This window comes from Amyelois transitella, chromosome 17 (assembly GCF_032362555.1).
Source record: "Amyelois transitella isolate CPQ chromosome 17, ilAmyTran1.1, whole genome shotgun sequence".
NCBI classification, from domain to species: domain Eukaryota; kingdom Metazoa; phylum Arthropoda; class Insecta; order Lepidoptera; family Pyralidae; genus Amyelois; species Amyelois transitella.
In genome coordinates this window covers 6,785,006-6,803,275 of record NC_083520.1, presented here as the reverse complement: position 1 = coordinate 6,803,275, position 18,270 = coordinate 6,785,006, and the positions used below count along the sequence as shown (strand labels likewise).

Genomic DNA, 18,270 nt, shown 5'->3' with positions numbered 1-18,270 from the left:
TTAAAAATGCTAAACAGACCACAGCTGTCATCGCCAAACTTCATCGAATCTTGAGCGCATCGTACTAAGTATTTTTATAAGAAATAAGTAAAACGTTAAGCAAAACTGAAACGGATATTTTAATATGAATGATAAAGTTCACAATAGTTTCATAAGCAAAAAGGTTTCAGAAGAAAAATTACTCAAAGACGCTTGTACAACTACGGACCTGGATACACCAACGAACGATGGCGAAGCCTCGACGCGGTCGACGTATGATTTATTTATATGTATTTTGTACTATATTGTTATGTTCATAGTTCGTTTGTGCAAAGATATTTACCAATCGGTTAGAAGCTATTTCTATTCTGACGTTGTTTTACCGAACCACATTAAGGAACTTCTAAAATTACAAAGAGAACTCCAGATCGAACGCGAATCCTCTTCGTTCTGCAGGTATAACTCGCTTCAAGGACAGCTGATTTTTTCTAGAAGTAGAATGCTCAGTAGGTACAGTTCAGTTTCATTCGTTCCAGAACATACCATCGGTCACGCTCAACAAAGTTGTCGGTGAAAAAATTCTTCCAAGCATTTAAGTCCTATATTATTTCCAGTGAAGATGACATCAATATACAATGTACCTCCAAGAAAATTTTCTCTGATATCGACAACGAACCTGTTTTCGTCATCGTGGATTCAAAAAGTCTTAGTAATCCTAGCTCAAAAGAATTACTCGTTGAAACGAAAAGGCATGATAAAGATGCCATTTTAAAAGACAAGTTTCAAAAGCACATAAAACAAGGCGTTATACCTTTTGATACCCCCTCAACAAGTAAAGATTTTAGGTTCTTTGTAAAGGAAATTAATTGTTCGGAGTCAAAAGATGAGTTACAAATGGCAGATATTAATCTTCAGAGTGAAAACGAAATCTTACTTGAAGATAACGATGTGGATAATGAATCTATCGTCATTTCATATTTGCGAAATAGAGACACGGTAACAGATAAAGAAGAAATTGTACAATCCAATAGAAAGAGATCTTCACTGCTGCGAAGTGTTCCAAAAATGGAAACGATATTAGAAGGAGAACAATTTTGTGCCTTTCCTATTTCTAAAAGTGAATCTACCTTAGGTCCTGCAAGAACTATGTCTAAACACAATTATTTCAATAAAGAATAAACTATGAATAGTTTTATATATTTAGTTTTTCTTACACTTGATAGTATTTAAAAACATAGTTTTTCCTAAAAAATAAAATCTAACAAATTTTTTTTTTGAACACCCAACTTTAGTCACTTATCACTCTTATACTGCAGACAAAACAATTTATCATTTAGTAAAGCAGTTCTTAAAAATAATAATAAACAAACTTATCTCATGAGCAAAATCAGGATATGTATGTTAACTTGATAACGAAGTTTTGTGATTGATACCTTTACTTGCAAATAAATGAAAAGGCTAAATTTAAATACAAGTACTTCTATCAGAAGATAGCCTATATTTCTATATAGGTATCCTTTACCCTGCGAAATCGTATGCAGTATGTAGGGCACATTCAGGACATGGCAATTTATTTAAAGTATACCCTGCTGTTCGAAAGAGCCCATACCAGCAATGTCATCTAGACCAAAGTTAAAGAATGTACAATATTTCAACATTCTTGCCTATAGTAACATAATTGTCCGTAAACTGCACAGAGATATCGCAGACTTCCCTGGATGTCCATATACCATCATATCCTGGATCTCCAAGATCTCTACACGGCCTAGAAGGCTCTGAAGCATCTATTTTATCCGATGAGGAAAGTGAAGACTGGAAAAGGGCCATAGAATTTATACATCGGGACCATGAGTTGCTGGTTGCCGCTGAAACTGGTAACGACCAGCTTATTGAAGTACTAATCGCGTAAGTAGGTAATGTTTATTATAAAATTCTCATCTTTAAAACCATGGAGAATATTAACGTGCATTTCTTTAATAAGTGTAACATCGAGATTATTTTTGAATATGAATTTTTGTGATTCGAATGCGACTTTTCTTCTATAGGTCCCTCCCTAAAAATAAAATGTTTATCATTGTACCCAGATTATAAAAGAATTATACCTACTTGTTGTTTTTTTAAAGTGCGAAAACGAAACCTAAGTCTGATTGTAAAAAGAAGAACAATCCGAACTTTTTTCTTGTAGAAAAGGAACTAATATTCAACAAAGAGATCATCTTGGTCGCAATGCCCTCCATTTGGCCGTCTGCGCGGAAAGCATGAGGGCCATCGTTCTCTTGTTGAGGGCTGGCATCAATCCCACGGTCAAGGATAACCTGGGCATGACACCTTTGTCTTTGTGCCTGATGAGAAGGTTATATTTATGTACCTAGGTACTTATTTTTTTCTCATAGCAACCAATGTCACAACTTGAATCTCGATTCTTTCATTAAGCCGCACAGTTGAACGTGGCATATCAGTCTTCAAGACTGTTGACTCTATCTACCCCGCAAGGGATATAGACGTGATTATAAGTAAGTAGCGCGTATCCGATAACATTTTTAAGGTTTTGGCTTAAACCCCTGGAACGGCAGGCCTTGCCTTAGGTAAGCCTAAACTGAACTTTACATGGTGAGTTTCAAAGAATACCTACGTGAGCAGATCAGCGAAATACCGACACACGTACCGAGTACTTACGATGTGATAAGTATTTTACACGTTGTAGAAGATGGAGTGGCCATCTTTTTCAAGAGCACCATACGACAAAATTAGAATGATCGGAGCCTATTTTTTTCAGCGGCATATTTGCCTATTCTATGGACTTAATATGTTATTTTTCCTTTTCTCTCCTTTTTTGCAGACCATCAATAAAAGTGGCAAACTTGTTATTTGCTCATGGTGCTGTAATTTTACCACGTGCTACCCCCAATGACACAGGCTTATTTCTGCGTATGTGCCTTAATATATATTCTATTAATTTTTAAGTAAATATTTCATTACTTATGATGGCTTCTACATTAAGTAGTTGAGGTGATCTTTCGAATAGGTACAATTAATGGATCTGGATGGAAAAATGTTTAAATAGGTCAATGAAGTCGGTCCAGCGACATTTGAACGTGAACATCACCTACCTATAATAAATTGGCTATTTGATTTCATTGCACCAAAGAACTTATTTTTTTTCATTCAGAATTCGTAATGATGTGTAGACCGTCGACTGAAGAGCGGAAAATATTACGGCTACTTGTTGAGAAGGGCGCTAAAGTCAACGATCCAGAAGCACCGGGTGGACGGCAAGCACTCCACTTCGCTGCTATGAGCAACAACTGCGATTTGATAAGGCTACTCGTGGACTTTGGAGCGGACTTAACTTTGACCAACCACAGGAATGAAACCCCAACCCAAGTAGCTAAAACTTTTAAATGCAGGGATGCATATAGACTTCTAACTAGCATTGAAGATACCCTGACTGAAAATAAAGATTTGTATAACCGATTGTGTGATACTGAAACTGATACGACAGTCTCTACAAGCCTGGAGTCGAGAAGTAGTGATCGTTTAACTTTAACAAAGAAAAATAAGTAGGTTAATAATAATTTCAATGTAGATTTGAAATATATATATCGTAAAAGTTTTTTTATTTATATACTGAAATATCGCTTACTACTACTGATAGGTATACATGGAGGGTGTGGAGGGAAAGGTCGGAGTGGGAAGACCTAGACGAACGTATCTTGATCAAATTAAGGACGTCCTGGTAAAGGGTCAGGTCAAAAGTACCCGAAACCACCGAGCTTGCATGAAGAGAGTTATGAATGTGGATGAAGCGAAGGAAATATGCAGAGATCGTAGCAAGTGGAAAGAGGTAGTCTCTGCCTACCCCTCCGGGAAAGAGGCGTGATTTTATGTATGTATCGTTTACTACTTTTAAGCGAAATCTAAAGTCTACATAAAAGGTACACAATAAGTCCGTTTTTATCCTATACGCGGTAGACAGATCCTATAGTTCCAAGACTTGGGATTTGGAGATAGTGATAGGTTGTTGGCTTAACGTCTAAAAATCTAACGTTTTTGATTGCCCTTAATATGAAGGAAAACACCGTAAAGAAACCCACAGGTAACTAAATATTTACCCTTAATCTAATACGGATTAAGTTCCCCTGCAACAGTTAAGACGGGAGTCGCTTCAGGTCGAACAGCCGAGGTTGGTGATAATGAGAGTATGGTTTTGGTCTTAGCCCATGTTGGGCAGCTCCTCCAAAAAAACATAACAGACGGTTGACATTAGAAAAGGCCCTTCACGCACAACACTACAAATAGTTGCAACAAACAGCTACTATGAAACTCCTTAAGTGAGGGAACTATATCTATGTTATTTTCAAACCTTTATTTTTATACGAAATAAAACTTATTTAAAAATGGATATCTTAAGAAGTTAAGATGTACAAAGATAATAGTGAAAAAGCGTTTAAAGTGTAGCGAGGTCGTGTTGGCTAATATGTAGTGTTGTAGGCGAAAGAGCTTATATTCTTCAGTTTCAAAGATGGCGGCCCTGTCGCAGTTGCTTTTCTTTGCCAAACAATACTGAGAAAATTGATCTAACCAACTATTTTTATCTTATTCTTAAGAAAATTAGGTAGATCTTTATCAAATATTGTATTTATATGTACTAGTCATTTTGATAATGTGATAGTAAGTTTACCCATGGCGTCCAATTTGCAAAACTCGCCTGTTCAGCAGCATTTTGTGGAGGAGATAGATTACAGTGAAATAGAGGAAATAGCGGTAATTATTTTCCTTAACAGAACTGTTTTTAATATTGCTACTTATTAAATTGAAAATGTAACCTCAATAATCTTGTTTAGATTGTAGGTAAAGGTGCATTTGGAGTAGTTTGGAAAGGTCTATGGCGGAACAAATTTGTGGCGGTGAAGCACATCAACTCTGAATCTGAGAGGCGGGAGTTTGCTATAGAAGTGCGCCAATTGTCTCGTGTCTGTCACCCGAATATAGTGAGGCTATATGGAGCCTGCACTAAACGCAACCATGTCTGCTTAGTTATGGAGTATGCCGAAGGAGGATCCTTGTATAATGTGCTTCATAATCGTCCCAAACCCAAATACACTGCAGCTCATGCTATGAGTTGGGCCCGTCAATGTGCTGAAGTAAGTGACTTCTTAATGACGGTAATTGATTTAAGTTAAATATGAATTATTATTATTATTTGAATCTTAATTGCTTCATTAAGCTATCCAGCTAAACATGGCCTTTTCGTCTTGTGACTATTAGCTCTGTTGACACACGAGGAATAAACACATGTGTACCCTGCACACTGACCTGCAAATATTAATACACAAAATAAAAGTTTTAAAGCAGTCTTTGGTTTTCTACTTTAAGTTTACCTATAGGTATAAAATAGAAATTGAATAATGTAGATAAATAGTTTCATCACAGCAATGTATTCACTCATTTTCTAAAATAAGTTTCAAGTAATTTTTATTAACTGATGTTCGAAATTTTATTTGAGAATTTAACAAGAAACAATTTTATTTAAAGGGTGTAGCATACCTTCACGCCATGAAACCAAAGCCATTAATACACAGAGATTTGAAACCGCCAAACTTGTTGTTGGTCGGAAGTGGACAGAGGCTTAAAATATGTGATTTTGGCACTGCCGTTGATAAAGCTACTTACATGTCTAATAATAAAGGCAGTGCTGCTTGGATGGCCCCAGAGGTGAGTTTAAACCCTGTAGCGTTTGTTTATATATTGATTTGGATATATCAATCTTCTAATGGCATAAGAATGTACAAAGTGGTGTTGCTTTTGGCCAATGAAATTAGGGTTTATTTTGGACCATTAACAGGTAGGTAATGAATCCTGTCTTACACTTTATGCTTATATATGTTGCTCTCAAATCATGGTCAGCTATAGTTTCTGGTCAGTTGTCCGTCTGACCTTGTTTAAACTTAAAAGTTTATAAACATTCAAAAAATTTAGATTAAATCACTGGTTTCTTAGTATTTAACAGTTGCTGATAAGATTGAATATATTTCTTGATAATTAAAACTCACTTGTGTTCATGATAATATGATGGATTAGTATTTATTACATAAAATTGTTCTACTTCACAGACAATCATTTGATAACTGTTTAAAACTCTTCTGGTTACTATGTGATCATTAAATGACTGACAGAAAACACCTCACCACATTTTTTATATCTTGTTTAAATGTAATTTGCCTGCCCTTCTGTGAAAAACTGTTACATCTATTTAAAATATATGTTACAGGTTTTCGTAGGTTCATCCTATACAGAGAAATGTGATGTATTTTCATGGGGCATCATTCTTTGGGAGCTTCTCTCAAGGAGGAAACCATTCGATGAAGGAGGCTCAGCGTTCCAGATAATGTGGGCTGTTCATAAAGGTAAAGTTTAACATTTGATAAATCTACAAAAACTTACTTCATGTTCCAGTGAATAAAGTGTTTTCTCAATAACCTGAAAATCTTGGGTTCAAATTGTTTGGGAAGCTTTCTACTTTGTGCAGTCCTGTTTAAATCACTTATGCCCATGTTGCGTCAGTAGAATGCTTCAAGTAGCACTCAATGTGGTATTGGATGGTGTATTTTAGGAGGCCCCTAACTAAGTATCATCTAAACTAGGGGCCTCCTAAAATCAGAAACTTCAAAGACTAGGCTAGATATTTAGATAGAGGATAGGGAGTTAAGTAATGTTTTGTAAATAGTTTTTTTTGTCAAAATGGCAACTAATGTTCAAAACAGAGTTTAAGGGCAAAATTTAGGGCTGTGGAGATAACACTTAAAACTTGAGAATCGTTAGTGAAAGCAGGAATTAACTGTTCAATTCAGAAAGCAAGTTAGGCTTTGCTGCCATCTGAAAGTCGTAAATGAAATTAACATAATCAAAAAGATCAACACTGTTAATAAAAAAAAACATTCCTTTTGACGTTAGTACTGGTTACATCTTTACCTATACATACATACATATGGTCACGTCTATATCCCTTGCGGGGTAGACAGAGCCAACAGTCTTGAAATTACTGAATGGCCACGTTCAGCTATTTGGCTTAATGATAGAATTGAGATTCAAATAGTGACAGGTTGCTAGCCCATCGCCTAATAAAGAATCCCAAGTTTGTAAGCGTATCCCATATACGCCTTTTACGAAATCCGTGGGAAAGAGATGGAGTGGTCCTATTCTTTTTTGTATTGGTGCCGGGAACCACACGGCACCTTTACCTTTCTGGAGAAAAGCCCTGGGTGCGCCTTTATGACAAGGTTCTGGATTGAGTGAGTCAGGATTTTATAAGAACCTAACTTATACTGGATTATGGTCACACATTCAGTTGCCTGCATTTCCACACGATATTTTCCCTCGCTGTAAAAACATAGCATAATTTTTTGGCAGAAAAAGTAGTTTTCAAATCGATTGTTATGACTAAACAAGATTCTTTCCTACTTTATTCATCTTCTTGGTCATAGGTAAAAGGGCAATTTGAGCTATCTACGGTTTAAAACAAAGAAATTAGCTTAGAGGTTTTTGAAAATTTAAGTGTTAGAGAATTTTTCAAAAATTTAAGTTATAGAGAATTTTTCAAAAACCTCTAAGCGAATTTCTTTGTTGCATGTTAGGAAAATGTTAGACTCTTTCAAAAGTAGGTACCAGTAAATCACTGCGAAACAATTATAAGGTGTGGGCTGGCTATGGTAGGGAATTCTTTTTTCTAATTAATTTTATAATAAATTACCTACCAAATAATGATCTCGAAATGATAGAAAATTCAGAAAGCAGTTACAAATTCAAATTCAAAACATTTTAAAATATTTACCTGTTTGAATTTTTATTCCTGAAGTATTTATGTATGTATGCTTCATATTTATATAGTTTCTGGTAGTTAATATTTTTTTTTAAATAAAATCCTCACATTTAGTGGAATGTAAGTACGTTTGTCTTGTCTACTGATTTCCGAGTTTAATTCTGGTCACACATCACATCATTTGTCTTTTCGTGTTGGCCAAAGAGAGACAAACAAAAAAAGTGCAAAACTGAGTGTTTTCTTGTGCCAGCTTATGTGCCTGCCTTTGCATGTAAGGTTTTTCTACATATCATAATTAAGAAATTTTTAGTAGTTATTTATATTATACTTTATTTATATACATACATAAATCACGCCTCTTTTCCGAAGGAGTAGGCAGAGACTACATCTTTCCACTTGCTATGATCTTTGCATACTTCTTTCGCTTTATCCACCATCCACTTTATTTTACTTTGATATTTATATTGACTTTTTAAGTAATGAATCTAATTTATCACTAAATGGTTATTTGAAGGAAAGCTTATGTGCTTTTAAAAAGGTTCAGATTATAAAACGCTTCAATTCTGTAAATTGTGGCAAATCTATTTAATTATATTTTTTGTTTAGGTTGGTAGTAGGTGGTAGGTGCTGCAGTGTAGTTTGTTCCGCCGCTTCTTCTACACATGCGCTTTGGAAGCGGTAGTAGTTATAATTAGATTTAAGTGATGTGACGTCAATAAGTGATACCTTGTATCCAATTTTGAAAATAAATCTATTCTATTCTGTTTAATTGTTGATACAAAATACGTATTCTTTGTTACTTTCATAAAAAATCTTATGAAAATTTCAGGTACGAGGCCTAAACTGATTGAGGGTTGTCCGCCGCCAATTGAAAGGCTGATGACACAATGTTGGCACATGGTGCCTTCCAAGAGACCTAGTATGGCGGAGGTGAGTTGCATAGTGAATAATTGAATATTTTTTTATGATAATTTTTATGAATTACAACATTTTATTTTTATGCCCTGGGATACAAAGAGCGTTAATGTTTGTTTTAACATCGAATTATATATTTATATATATCCAAAAACTATAGGACTAAAGCCCTAAATTTGTTGACAACCAACAATTCCAGGTGGTGGAGATGATGACGTCGCTGTGCGAGTTTTTCCCCGGCGCCGACAAGGCCATCGACTACAACGACTGCGAGCTGGACGAGGCGGAGAGCGACGACGACATCTACGCGCGCTCGCCGCCCTCGGAGCCCGAGGTACTGCCCGGCGCCGGCGCGCGCAGCTTCGTCGGCGCGCAAGTCACCAAGCTGCAGAACTGGATGGCCGCCGAAGCGCATCCCAAAACTTCCGCCTTGCCCAGGGAAGAAGCGGACGGCTACAACAGGATAGGGCCGGTCCGCATCCCGCAACAATTCCGAACCCCGGCCATAAACAGAACATCGAGCTCGCCCCCCGACAGATGCGCCAGTGAAAGCAGCACCCCGCAAGATAGCTTGCTCCTCGTGAGGAGCCCTATATTCAGTGAGAGTTCGTCCCCCAAAAGGCTATCGCCCATTGCCAATTACAATATCGGCAATATGAACCCTAGGCATGTGGACATAGAACAGTATTGGAACAGAGATAAATCTCCGGGCCGATCGTCAGTCACTAGTAATTCTAACTCTTTGAGACAGGAGGATTATAATCAAAACTATTGTGATAGATTAAGCGCAGGGGGCAGTCCGATGATGCCTATAAAGGAATTGAATGGAAATGCCCTGCAAAGACAGCCAATACAAAAACCGTTAGAAATAGAAGTGGATCCTGTAAGTATAATATGTAAATACTCCGCACCAGTCCCACCATGACAACTATGTATCTATGTATGTATATACCTGGTATGAATTGGAATATAATTTGATACTAATATATTGTATGCATTCACAAATTCTAAAATTTATTTTCTAAATTATTTATTTATATTGATTTATGGTGATGAAAACACATAAATGTTTAATTTCCCTTCAGTATTCCTATTTTTTTTTCTCAATATCTATTTTCATGACATTCCCCTGTCATTAACTATTATATTAAATTAATAGATATTACTTTGCGTATACATTGTAACGTTGTGTTTCTTTTTACAGAATGCGTGGGAGCTTCAGGATCCAAATATTTACGAGGAACTATTGGGAGTCAGGAACACTGCCGGTTTTGACAAATTCTACCCGTTAGGTGAGTGCTGCACGTTTTTCTTTAAATAATAATTAGTTTAGTCTTGAACAATTGCAAGTGCAGTAAAATACCTTGAAGGTGAATAAATAAAAAACCTACATATAATGCGGATGAACTTAAATACCATATAGGGCGAAATTATCCCTTTTAATTAATGATCTCTGCAAATAATGTTAAGAAATCAAACATATCATGTCAGCTGCATAAAGTCCTAGACAAAGGCCTTTTGAGCAATTAGAATCAAAACAGCTTGCATGCAGTTTCATACTGTAATTTTCTTGTTTTTCGAACTACCTGAATTGTATTTATTTTATCAAGCGAATTTAGTGAATAGTTATCCCTATTGTAATTGGCGGTAAAGATGACGCCGACCCCATCTACACACTGGTGTCAGTTTTCGGTCTATAATCCTGGCTTAAATCCCAGTTGCATCCTCACCCCTCTGGAGAGAAGCCCGGGATAAGCCTTTGATCACAGATCCTGGATTGGGTGATTCAGGTTTTTACACGAAGCGACTTCCGTCTGCCCTCCGCAACCTTTGCAGGAGAACTTACCCCATATTAGATCGATTATTGATACACATCTAGTCGCCTGAATGTACATGTTTCTTGACGATGTTTTCCCTCACCGTGAGAGCGTCGGTTATTATTTTGAATAGTGACTAATGAACATAACTTCGGATATAGTCATTGTATTTTCTTTTAATTTGCACTATTAGATTCTACAAAAAAAATCATTTAACTAAAAATATTTAGTGCTTTTTATCTTCTTTACATTAGTTAATATGCACTTGATGTAGTGGGACGATTTTTCTGTCTTTGTTATTTGTAAGTGATTGCGTAAGGAAAAGAACAGAATAGTGGATGAATTTCCTCCATAGCTTGCTGTTTGTTACCTTTTCCCCGTTTTGATCATATTCTGCATATTCCATCTTATATACTCATCTCCCAAACACCAGTCCTATAAAAAAGAAAAATGCCTTGTAGAAAGACCTTTTGAAAACGTCAAAATCAATGCGTTTTAAAAGGTAAGCCGTTTTGTTGTGATATACATACATTACTTGAGTTTAAACTGCAGAAGCAAAACATGTTTTTCACAGAAGTTCCCACTTTATTGTTACACAACATCACAAAAATATTTTACCGGTTTTGTCCTTCTTGCAGAGAAACCAATATCATTCTTCTCACACATAAGTATGAGTGGTAGGGAAAACACAACAACAGTAAAACCTTATTGTGCACAAAAATTAACATAGTTTTAATTTATTGGAACACCACTGAACGTCTTCTAATCTATTCAATTAATTTGTATAAAATATAAACAGCATTTCCTTAAATAATTTCCAACAAGACCATTGTCTAACTGTTTGAGAATAAACAAGTTGTAGTATTGGATAAAGCAGCTGAGTCACACCGCAAACATGTCCTGGACACGCAGGACTCAGCTATTTGTGGACGGTGTTCATGCGATCATGATATAGTCTTAATGCATTGCTATGACGTGCTGCACATATTACACGTCTTAAGCCCTTACTGGGTAGACAGAACTAATAGTTAACAAGACTTAAAGGTCTTATATATGGCGTAATGATCAAATTAACGTTCAGATAAACTGATAGATGACTTACCCAGTGCCTTTAAGAAGAATCCCATGTTTATAAGTATATCCGTTGATTGACTTGTTCAATCTGCATGGGAAGAGAAGTAACAGATAGTATAAATTATATTTTTATCGCAACAAGACCAAAATGGAAGGAAGTTTGACATTTAATCAAATTACCTTTCAACAAGAACATTTATAATACTTACTAGAAGTCTATACAAATAAATAAATATTGTGACACATTACATTCAGTAAGTCGAGAAGTAAGTTCGAAACATGTGTTACGAGATACTAACTCAACCATAATATATAAATACATGTAAGCACGTCTATATAAGATGTGATCTATATATATATTATCGTGCACTTAAGACTGATAGCCCACGTTCAGCTGTTCGGCTAAATAAAATTGAGATTCAAATAGTAATAGACAATACTATATTGTACAATAAAAACTTTTATAGACAAACCTCCAAGAAGCAGGCCAATTAGAAAAAGTTCAATACTTATTTGAAAAAAAAAAATAACAAAAGAGACCTAATATAAATAAATAAAATTAAATTTATAACGGACGAAGCTTGAGTCACACCGCAAGCATGTCCTGGACACAGGACTCCGCTATTTGCAGACGTTACTCATGCGATCATGATAGTCTTGATGCATTGCTACGAGGTGCTGCTTTGAAATTTGTCGGCTGTCATCTTGTACAGTCATAGAGAGATGCGTTTGTGCTGGTGTTTCTTTGCATAAAAGAAATATCTCAATTTATGCTGTATGGCTTAATGCAATTTTTAAATACAATATATTCTATTTCCTCGGTTGACCAGTGTTTAATCATTCTTAAAAGTATTTAATAATCTCGAAAAGATTTAATGCCGTGCCGTTAAAAACACACGGCACTTAATTAACGTAATTAAGTGCCGTGTGGTTTCCGGCACCAATAAAAAAGAATAGGACCACTCCGTCTCATTCCCATGGATGTCGTAAAAGGTGACTAAGGGATAGGCTTATCAACTTGATTCTTCTTTTAGGCGATGGGCTAGCAACCGGACACTATTTAAATCTCAATTCTATCATTAAGACTAACAGCTGAACTTAGTATATCAGTATTTTAAGACTGCTGGCTCTGTCTACCCGCGAGGGATATAGATGTGATTATATGTATGTATTTATGTAAAATATTTAATACCAATCATATCACCTAGTATGATTTACTTTAAAAATTATCTTCATTCGGTTAATTTTTTAGGTTGCTTGACTTTATAGGTCTCCGGACTCCGGAAAGAATCCCTGCGGATTGTTTTCGATATTCAATAAAAGTAAAGAAAAATCAAAAGAGTGCAAGACAAATTTTCGCCGAATTACCTATAACTATAACAAAACAACATAACTTTCTTTACATGTAAATGACTTGTTCCTAGAATATAGATGTGCCATTTGACCGATATGCGACGCCGACATCTTAAATATCAGCGACTTACTCATCTTAAGTAACTAGACTAGCTTTCTAGATAATTATGTTTTTTATTTTTTGGTTGAAAAATCAAGTCTGTATCTCATTAAAAAAGTGAATGATTTTTTTTCATTCTAGGAAACCTAGGAAAAAGTTATTTTTTATTGTATTATTTTTTGTTTTTTTTTTTTAATTTTTATGTTAGATAGGTATGTTGATTTTTCTCAAAATACTCGTAATTGTATTCTTTTCCGTTAGTCTAATTATCATCGAGTAAATGATGCCAAACGTTTTTTAGTTAGCTTTATGTTGTGTGCCATTATGATGCAACCAAAATGTCTTAGTGAATCATCTCGAAAGACTGTATTGAAGTAGAGTTGAGTTGCACGTGATTTTATACTTCTGCGAACACTGTATATAAATCTCTCGAAGTTTGCTTTATACATTTTACATTGTATACATAAAACATTTTACTGGGAAACACGCTTAGAAAAATTGTTTAAATGTATTTTTAATAGGTACCATAGAGGATTGGAGTATGTAACTTTTTGATTCAACTTTTTCGGTCATTTCTTTAGTAGATCAAACTAGTCCCTTAATAATATGCAAAAGGTGTCTTATAACTGCTTTCTAACTTTCTACCAACTTTTAGAAAAAACCGTATGAAAAACATGCTTCAACTCTTTCTGCTTTCCTTTATCCCAATAGGAAATTTATTAATTCGCGCAATACCGCACCTCTGCCAGCGTTAAATCACATGCGTATAATGCAGTTATAGATCGTCATATGTATAGTATAGTATAATATTGGTTGGTCCAGATGCGGCTCGGGTCGGTCCCGTATGACTCACTCTTCTCGGAAGAGGCCGCGACTATTTTAGACTGTGTCCGCTTACCTTCTAGGAACCGGGTGCTTTGGGACCAACGACCGAACGAAAAGCCGGAGTATTGTTAGAACGCATGCAGTTCCTAGTTTCAGCTTTCATACGTTAACTTAACTGTAACTTGTGTCGGTTGGAGAAAGAAGTTTTAATAAAGAGTTTACAAACAAACATGTTACTCGATTGTTTTAGCAATAAAAGTTTTCTCGGAGCAGGGATTAAGTTGGACCTTATGTGCATTTCAAAAAACTGTATATTGTTTTATAGGAGCGTGTTTAAATTATTTACATCGATATGATCACCGCCTCTTACCCAGCGCCGGGGGGTAGGCAGACTGCTTGGCAAAGACTACATCACAATCTCTGCATGATTTTCATCCAAATTCATCAATCTTTTTTTATGCAAGCTCTTCCTCGAATTACAAGAAAAATATTCTTCTTTTAATAGCATCTTATCATTTTTATTTCGAAAAGTGAAATTTCACCAGAACGGTTTCCAAGAACGTTATTAGTTAAATTTTATTTGTTTTCTCAAAAAATTATCTTGAATTAGCTTTACGTCATCGTTGGGGGAATTTTCCAAGATTTTTTTGCACACGTCGATGATAAAGATAATAAATACCTGGCGGTATGATTTGTCTGTCGTTTTGTATAGACGTGCGCGTGCGTCTTCGCATATGGCTAGACGCTCGGTGTGTTTACTTGCCGCTTCCGCCGTCGCCGACACACATGGGAAAATGTCACCAATGTCTTTTATGATTTCATAACAATGGGACGCTAAATATTTCTTTTAATGTTAAGCAATTGAATTATTTTATGGCTTGACATTAATTTTGTCACACACTGTTGTACCGCGAGGCTTTGATATCCAGTTTAGAATGCAGCTCATGTTATACCTAACAGGTTCTCGGCAAGACGTAAAGTTTTGAACGGTTCACTATTTCAATGTTATGGGTCCAAAATTTTACATCAGGATTTTTCCTTTTTATACAAAAACAACAACGTAAAAGTTTGAGAAGGATATTCTCAAATATTAAACCATTGTCTGTTAAGAGGAAAATCGATTAATAACCCTTTTAAATTCCAAAGTGAATTTGCAAAAAAGCTAATTGGTCGAGGTGCTAACTGATACGATCCGCAGCGACCCTGCTGAGTCAATGCGGTAACCGGCGCGCGGTAAAGTAAATAAGTCGTAATAATTTCATGGTGCCTCGACGGCGGCTACCCGCCCGATATGCGCACTTCAAATAAACAAACGTGTTGATTTTTATACAGTAACGCGCGGCCTTTGAGCTTTGCGCTTCATCAGCTCTCAATGGCGGTTATAGAAATGCACAAATATTATCTCGATTAGTCATAACTGAATAGCTTCGGTTTTATAGCTGACTATGATGAATAGTTTCCGCGGTTATTTGAACCGAGTTGGCGAGGGTTGGGCGAACAGTAATCATAATTAAAAAATATTCAGGTTGTCACGGCTACGTCAACCGTTGAAGGCAACTTTATTCTTTGTTGAAGACTTAAGAACGCACCCTTGTTTGTCAAGGCCCTAGAAAAAGGCCATCAGATTTCTTCATCTAATCTAGTCATTATAACATCTTATACCAGTCTAATTTGCCGTTCAATCAGATATTGTTTTTAGCGGCTACAAGCGTAAATCGTAAATAAAAAAACGTATTTACAATAAAAGTAATTTTTCCGTATAAAACATTTTTTTTATTAATAAGTGTTATTGACGTTTATAAATAAACTGCGTTCAACATGACTCATACTACCGTCGGAAATAAAATACATTAAAGATATTGAGAAAGTTTATTTTCAAACTTACAAACGTCCTCTAAATATTTATAGATACAATGGAACAAACTTGATTGCGACAAACTCTGCTCTCAAACTATATGAAAACGAAACTACTAAACCTGAAAAACATTATTGTTTCTTTATTTTTATTTGAGGTCTTTTTGTTTTTTGAGATAATTTATGATATTAATTCTCTTTATGCTCAGATGGAACTGGAAGTTATGATGTGAAATACCTTAAATGTTATTGCAAAATGTACATCAAAAATTCTGCACTTACGCTGATAATTTTTCTACCAAGTTATCCTAAAAATTGTTTTAATATATCATCACAATTTTTGGATATTTACAATCAGATTGCTTTTGCCCACTATAACTATTTTCACTTATCATATCTTAAAAGTTGAAGTCTAATACAGAATTTTTCCCACCGTTCTACTACAGAATTATTACGAGTACTATTTATTTTACGTTAAATAATAAAATTATAACCAGACGTGACAAATAAGAAAAATCCAAAAATACAACTCTGCTAAAATACATCACGAAAACCACCACCGTACCGAACTAATCACAGCATCAAATCAATTACTTTTATTTTTAAATCTAAATTAGACAGACGCATATGTCAACAGAAAGAATCGCGCGGCCGTATGAATCAGCGGGTTACAATTAATCTAATTTAAGGTTATCGAGGAGGTATAGGACGGGCTGCGCCGTCGCACAGTCTCGGGCGGCCGGCTGCTACGGCGCATCGTCGCACGCGCATTGCATCCGCTGCACGGGCGCATAGTTACGCTACTCGTACACCGCACGTGGCCAATCAAGGACGGCCCAAATGTTATTGTAGTCGTGTGAAATGCCGCAAACGGACTGTGCCGTACAAGTTTCCATAACCGTGCAACCCGATTACGAATTGCAAGTGATCGTTGACGTTTTCATGAGTGAGTAGCGTGTGGGAATGTGCATGACCGACACGTTAAAATGCAACTCATATTTCGATTAACATTACTATAAGGCACATGATATAGGACTAATGACGTACGCTATATAAAAAAATTATGCAAATTTTTGACTACTTCCGTGTTTGATAATTAAAGAAGGTTGCTTATTATAGAAGGTTAGATTATTTTTGTTTGCCACACTAAGATCGTATTGTTTACTGCGAACTTAGACCCCGCGAAGACATACTAAATCTTTTCTAATAGTGAATATCTTTAAATCTATGTACTTAACCGATTTTATGCCCCACAAGCTTAAAAATTATCTTGACAGATCCTACATATAAGTATTAAAAATTTCATCAAAATCAGACCAATAATACATCCATATATAAATTATATAATATGTTCAACGTTGGATATATAGAAAAATTTCCAACGTTGAACATATTCTTTTATTTTGTACTAAAATAGTAACAAAGTGTTAAATATCAGTATACAATTATTATAAATAATTATTATTATTTAAATTTTGTATAAAATTTATTACAACTATGTAGGTATTGTCTCGTCTTAATTTCTATCGTATCTAGTGTAATTGTGAAGTTGATGTTGAAAAAAATTATGCTGTTTGTTAACGCTTTTTCTGCACTGACGCTTTGGAAGCGACAGTAAACTTAGTTTTAAGTAATTTATTTGACGTCAACCAATGTAAAAATTGTGAAAACAAAAGATATGACAAAGATTAAGTGATATTGTCGTTTCCCATAATAATTAATGAAAGTTATTTAAAAGAATATCTAAAGCAAAACAAAGAAGTTGAACGTGTATAATATGAAGCTTCATACGGTGTAATTAAACTAAATATAGTTGTTTAACCTTTTTATGAACCCGCAAAAACCTGACTGGTAAAACTTAACTAATTTCCACACTGAATGGTCAATAATTTTATCAATCGTGTTTTGTATCATAAATGTACTTGTATAAGAATTCAGTTTCATTCATACAAATTGAGTTAATTTGATATAAATGTATCTTTAATTTCTCAAGGTTTGCATAATCTCTTTATCATCCTATTGTGTTACACCTTTAACCATTACTCTTCGGGTTTCAGGGTCCGTTTCTTTTAAGTTTTTTATATTGCAAAACAACATTTGATCTAAATTATTGTAATGAAAGACTCACATCCTTTTCATCTGATACTTACCTACCCTAAAATGTTTGGGTCACCATATCAAATTATTATCTGAATGTAAACTGCGGGTAGGTTAATCTTTCCTAATAAAGATACTAAGAATGAAACGCCTTTCTCATACCCCTTCATCTTCCTCCTCGCTTTTGTCCCGGTTGCATCCTCACGACTCTGGAGAGGAATCCGGAACATGCCTTTGACCATTCCATCTGACTTTCACAACCATGCAGGTGAATCTAACCCGTATTGGATAGATCCAGTTGCCTGAGCAGGTTACCTCACGATAACCTCGGTTTTCCCTCACTGTCAAAACATCGGTTCATCAATATTAAAATTAATGTACATAAAACTACAGTTTAGCCGGGCACGTTTTCCAGTTCGACCACCGATTCTCATATC

General features: G+C 35.4%; 2 protein-coding genes across 4 annotated transcripts in view; both read left to right on the top strand.

The window, feature by feature from the left end:
* The first annotated feature begins 124 nt into the window (after positions 1-124).
* LOC106134240 (nuclear factor NF-kappa-B p100 subunit-like) lies at positions 125-3,543 on the top strand. Its single transcript, XM_013334235.2, has 6 exons — positions 125-252; positions 594-1,096; positions 1,677-1,884; positions 2,165-2,332; positions 2,819-2,907; positions 3,149-3,543. The coding sequence occupies exons 1-6, from the start codon at positions 125-127 to the stop codon at positions 3,541-3,543; spliced, it is 1,491 nt and encodes a 496-aa protein (XP_013189689.2).
* A 961-nt stretch (positions 3,544-4,504) lies between these two features.
* The window catches only part of LOC106134345 (mitogen-activated protein kinase kinase kinase 7), an 84,678-nt gene continuing 70,912 nt past the window's right edge, over positions 4,505-18,270 (top strand). For 2 of the 3 annotated variants that reach the window (XR_009657219.1, XM_013334365.2), the window contains exons 1-7: positions 4,505-4,743; positions 4,824-5,123; positions 5,515-5,694; positions 6,251-6,386; positions 8,628-8,728; positions 8,913-9,596; positions 9,918-10,005. Coding sequence is in view for 2 of the 3 variants with exons in the window: in XM_013334365.2 (XP_013189819.2) it covers positions 4,663-4,743; positions 4,824-5,123; positions 5,515-5,694; positions 6,251-6,386; positions 8,628-8,728; positions 8,913-9,596; positions 9,918-10,005 (1,570 nt within the window). In the remaining variant the exon portion in view is untranslated. The remainder of the gene's footprint in view (positions 4,744-4,823; positions 5,124-5,514; positions 5,695-6,250; positions 6,387-8,627; positions 8,729-8,912; positions 9,597-9,917; positions 10,006-18,270) is intronic. The other variant, XM_013334366.2, reaches the window with a different exon arrangement.

Bases quoted from the DNA above. Each gene is read 5' to 3' on its own strand.
- LOC106134240 (XM_013334235.2), top strand. From the start codon at position 125: ATGAATGATAAAGTTCACAATAGTTTCATAAGCAAAAAGGTTTCAGAA. The intron at 1,097-1,676 runs GTGAATCTACCT...TAAACTGCACAG, and splicing joins TGCCTTTCCTATTTCTAAAA to AGATATCGCAGACTTCCCTG. The intron at 1,885-2,164 runs GTAAGTAGGTAA...TTTTTCTTGTAG, and splicing joins CTTATTGAAGTACTAATCGC to AAAAGGAACTAATATTCAAC.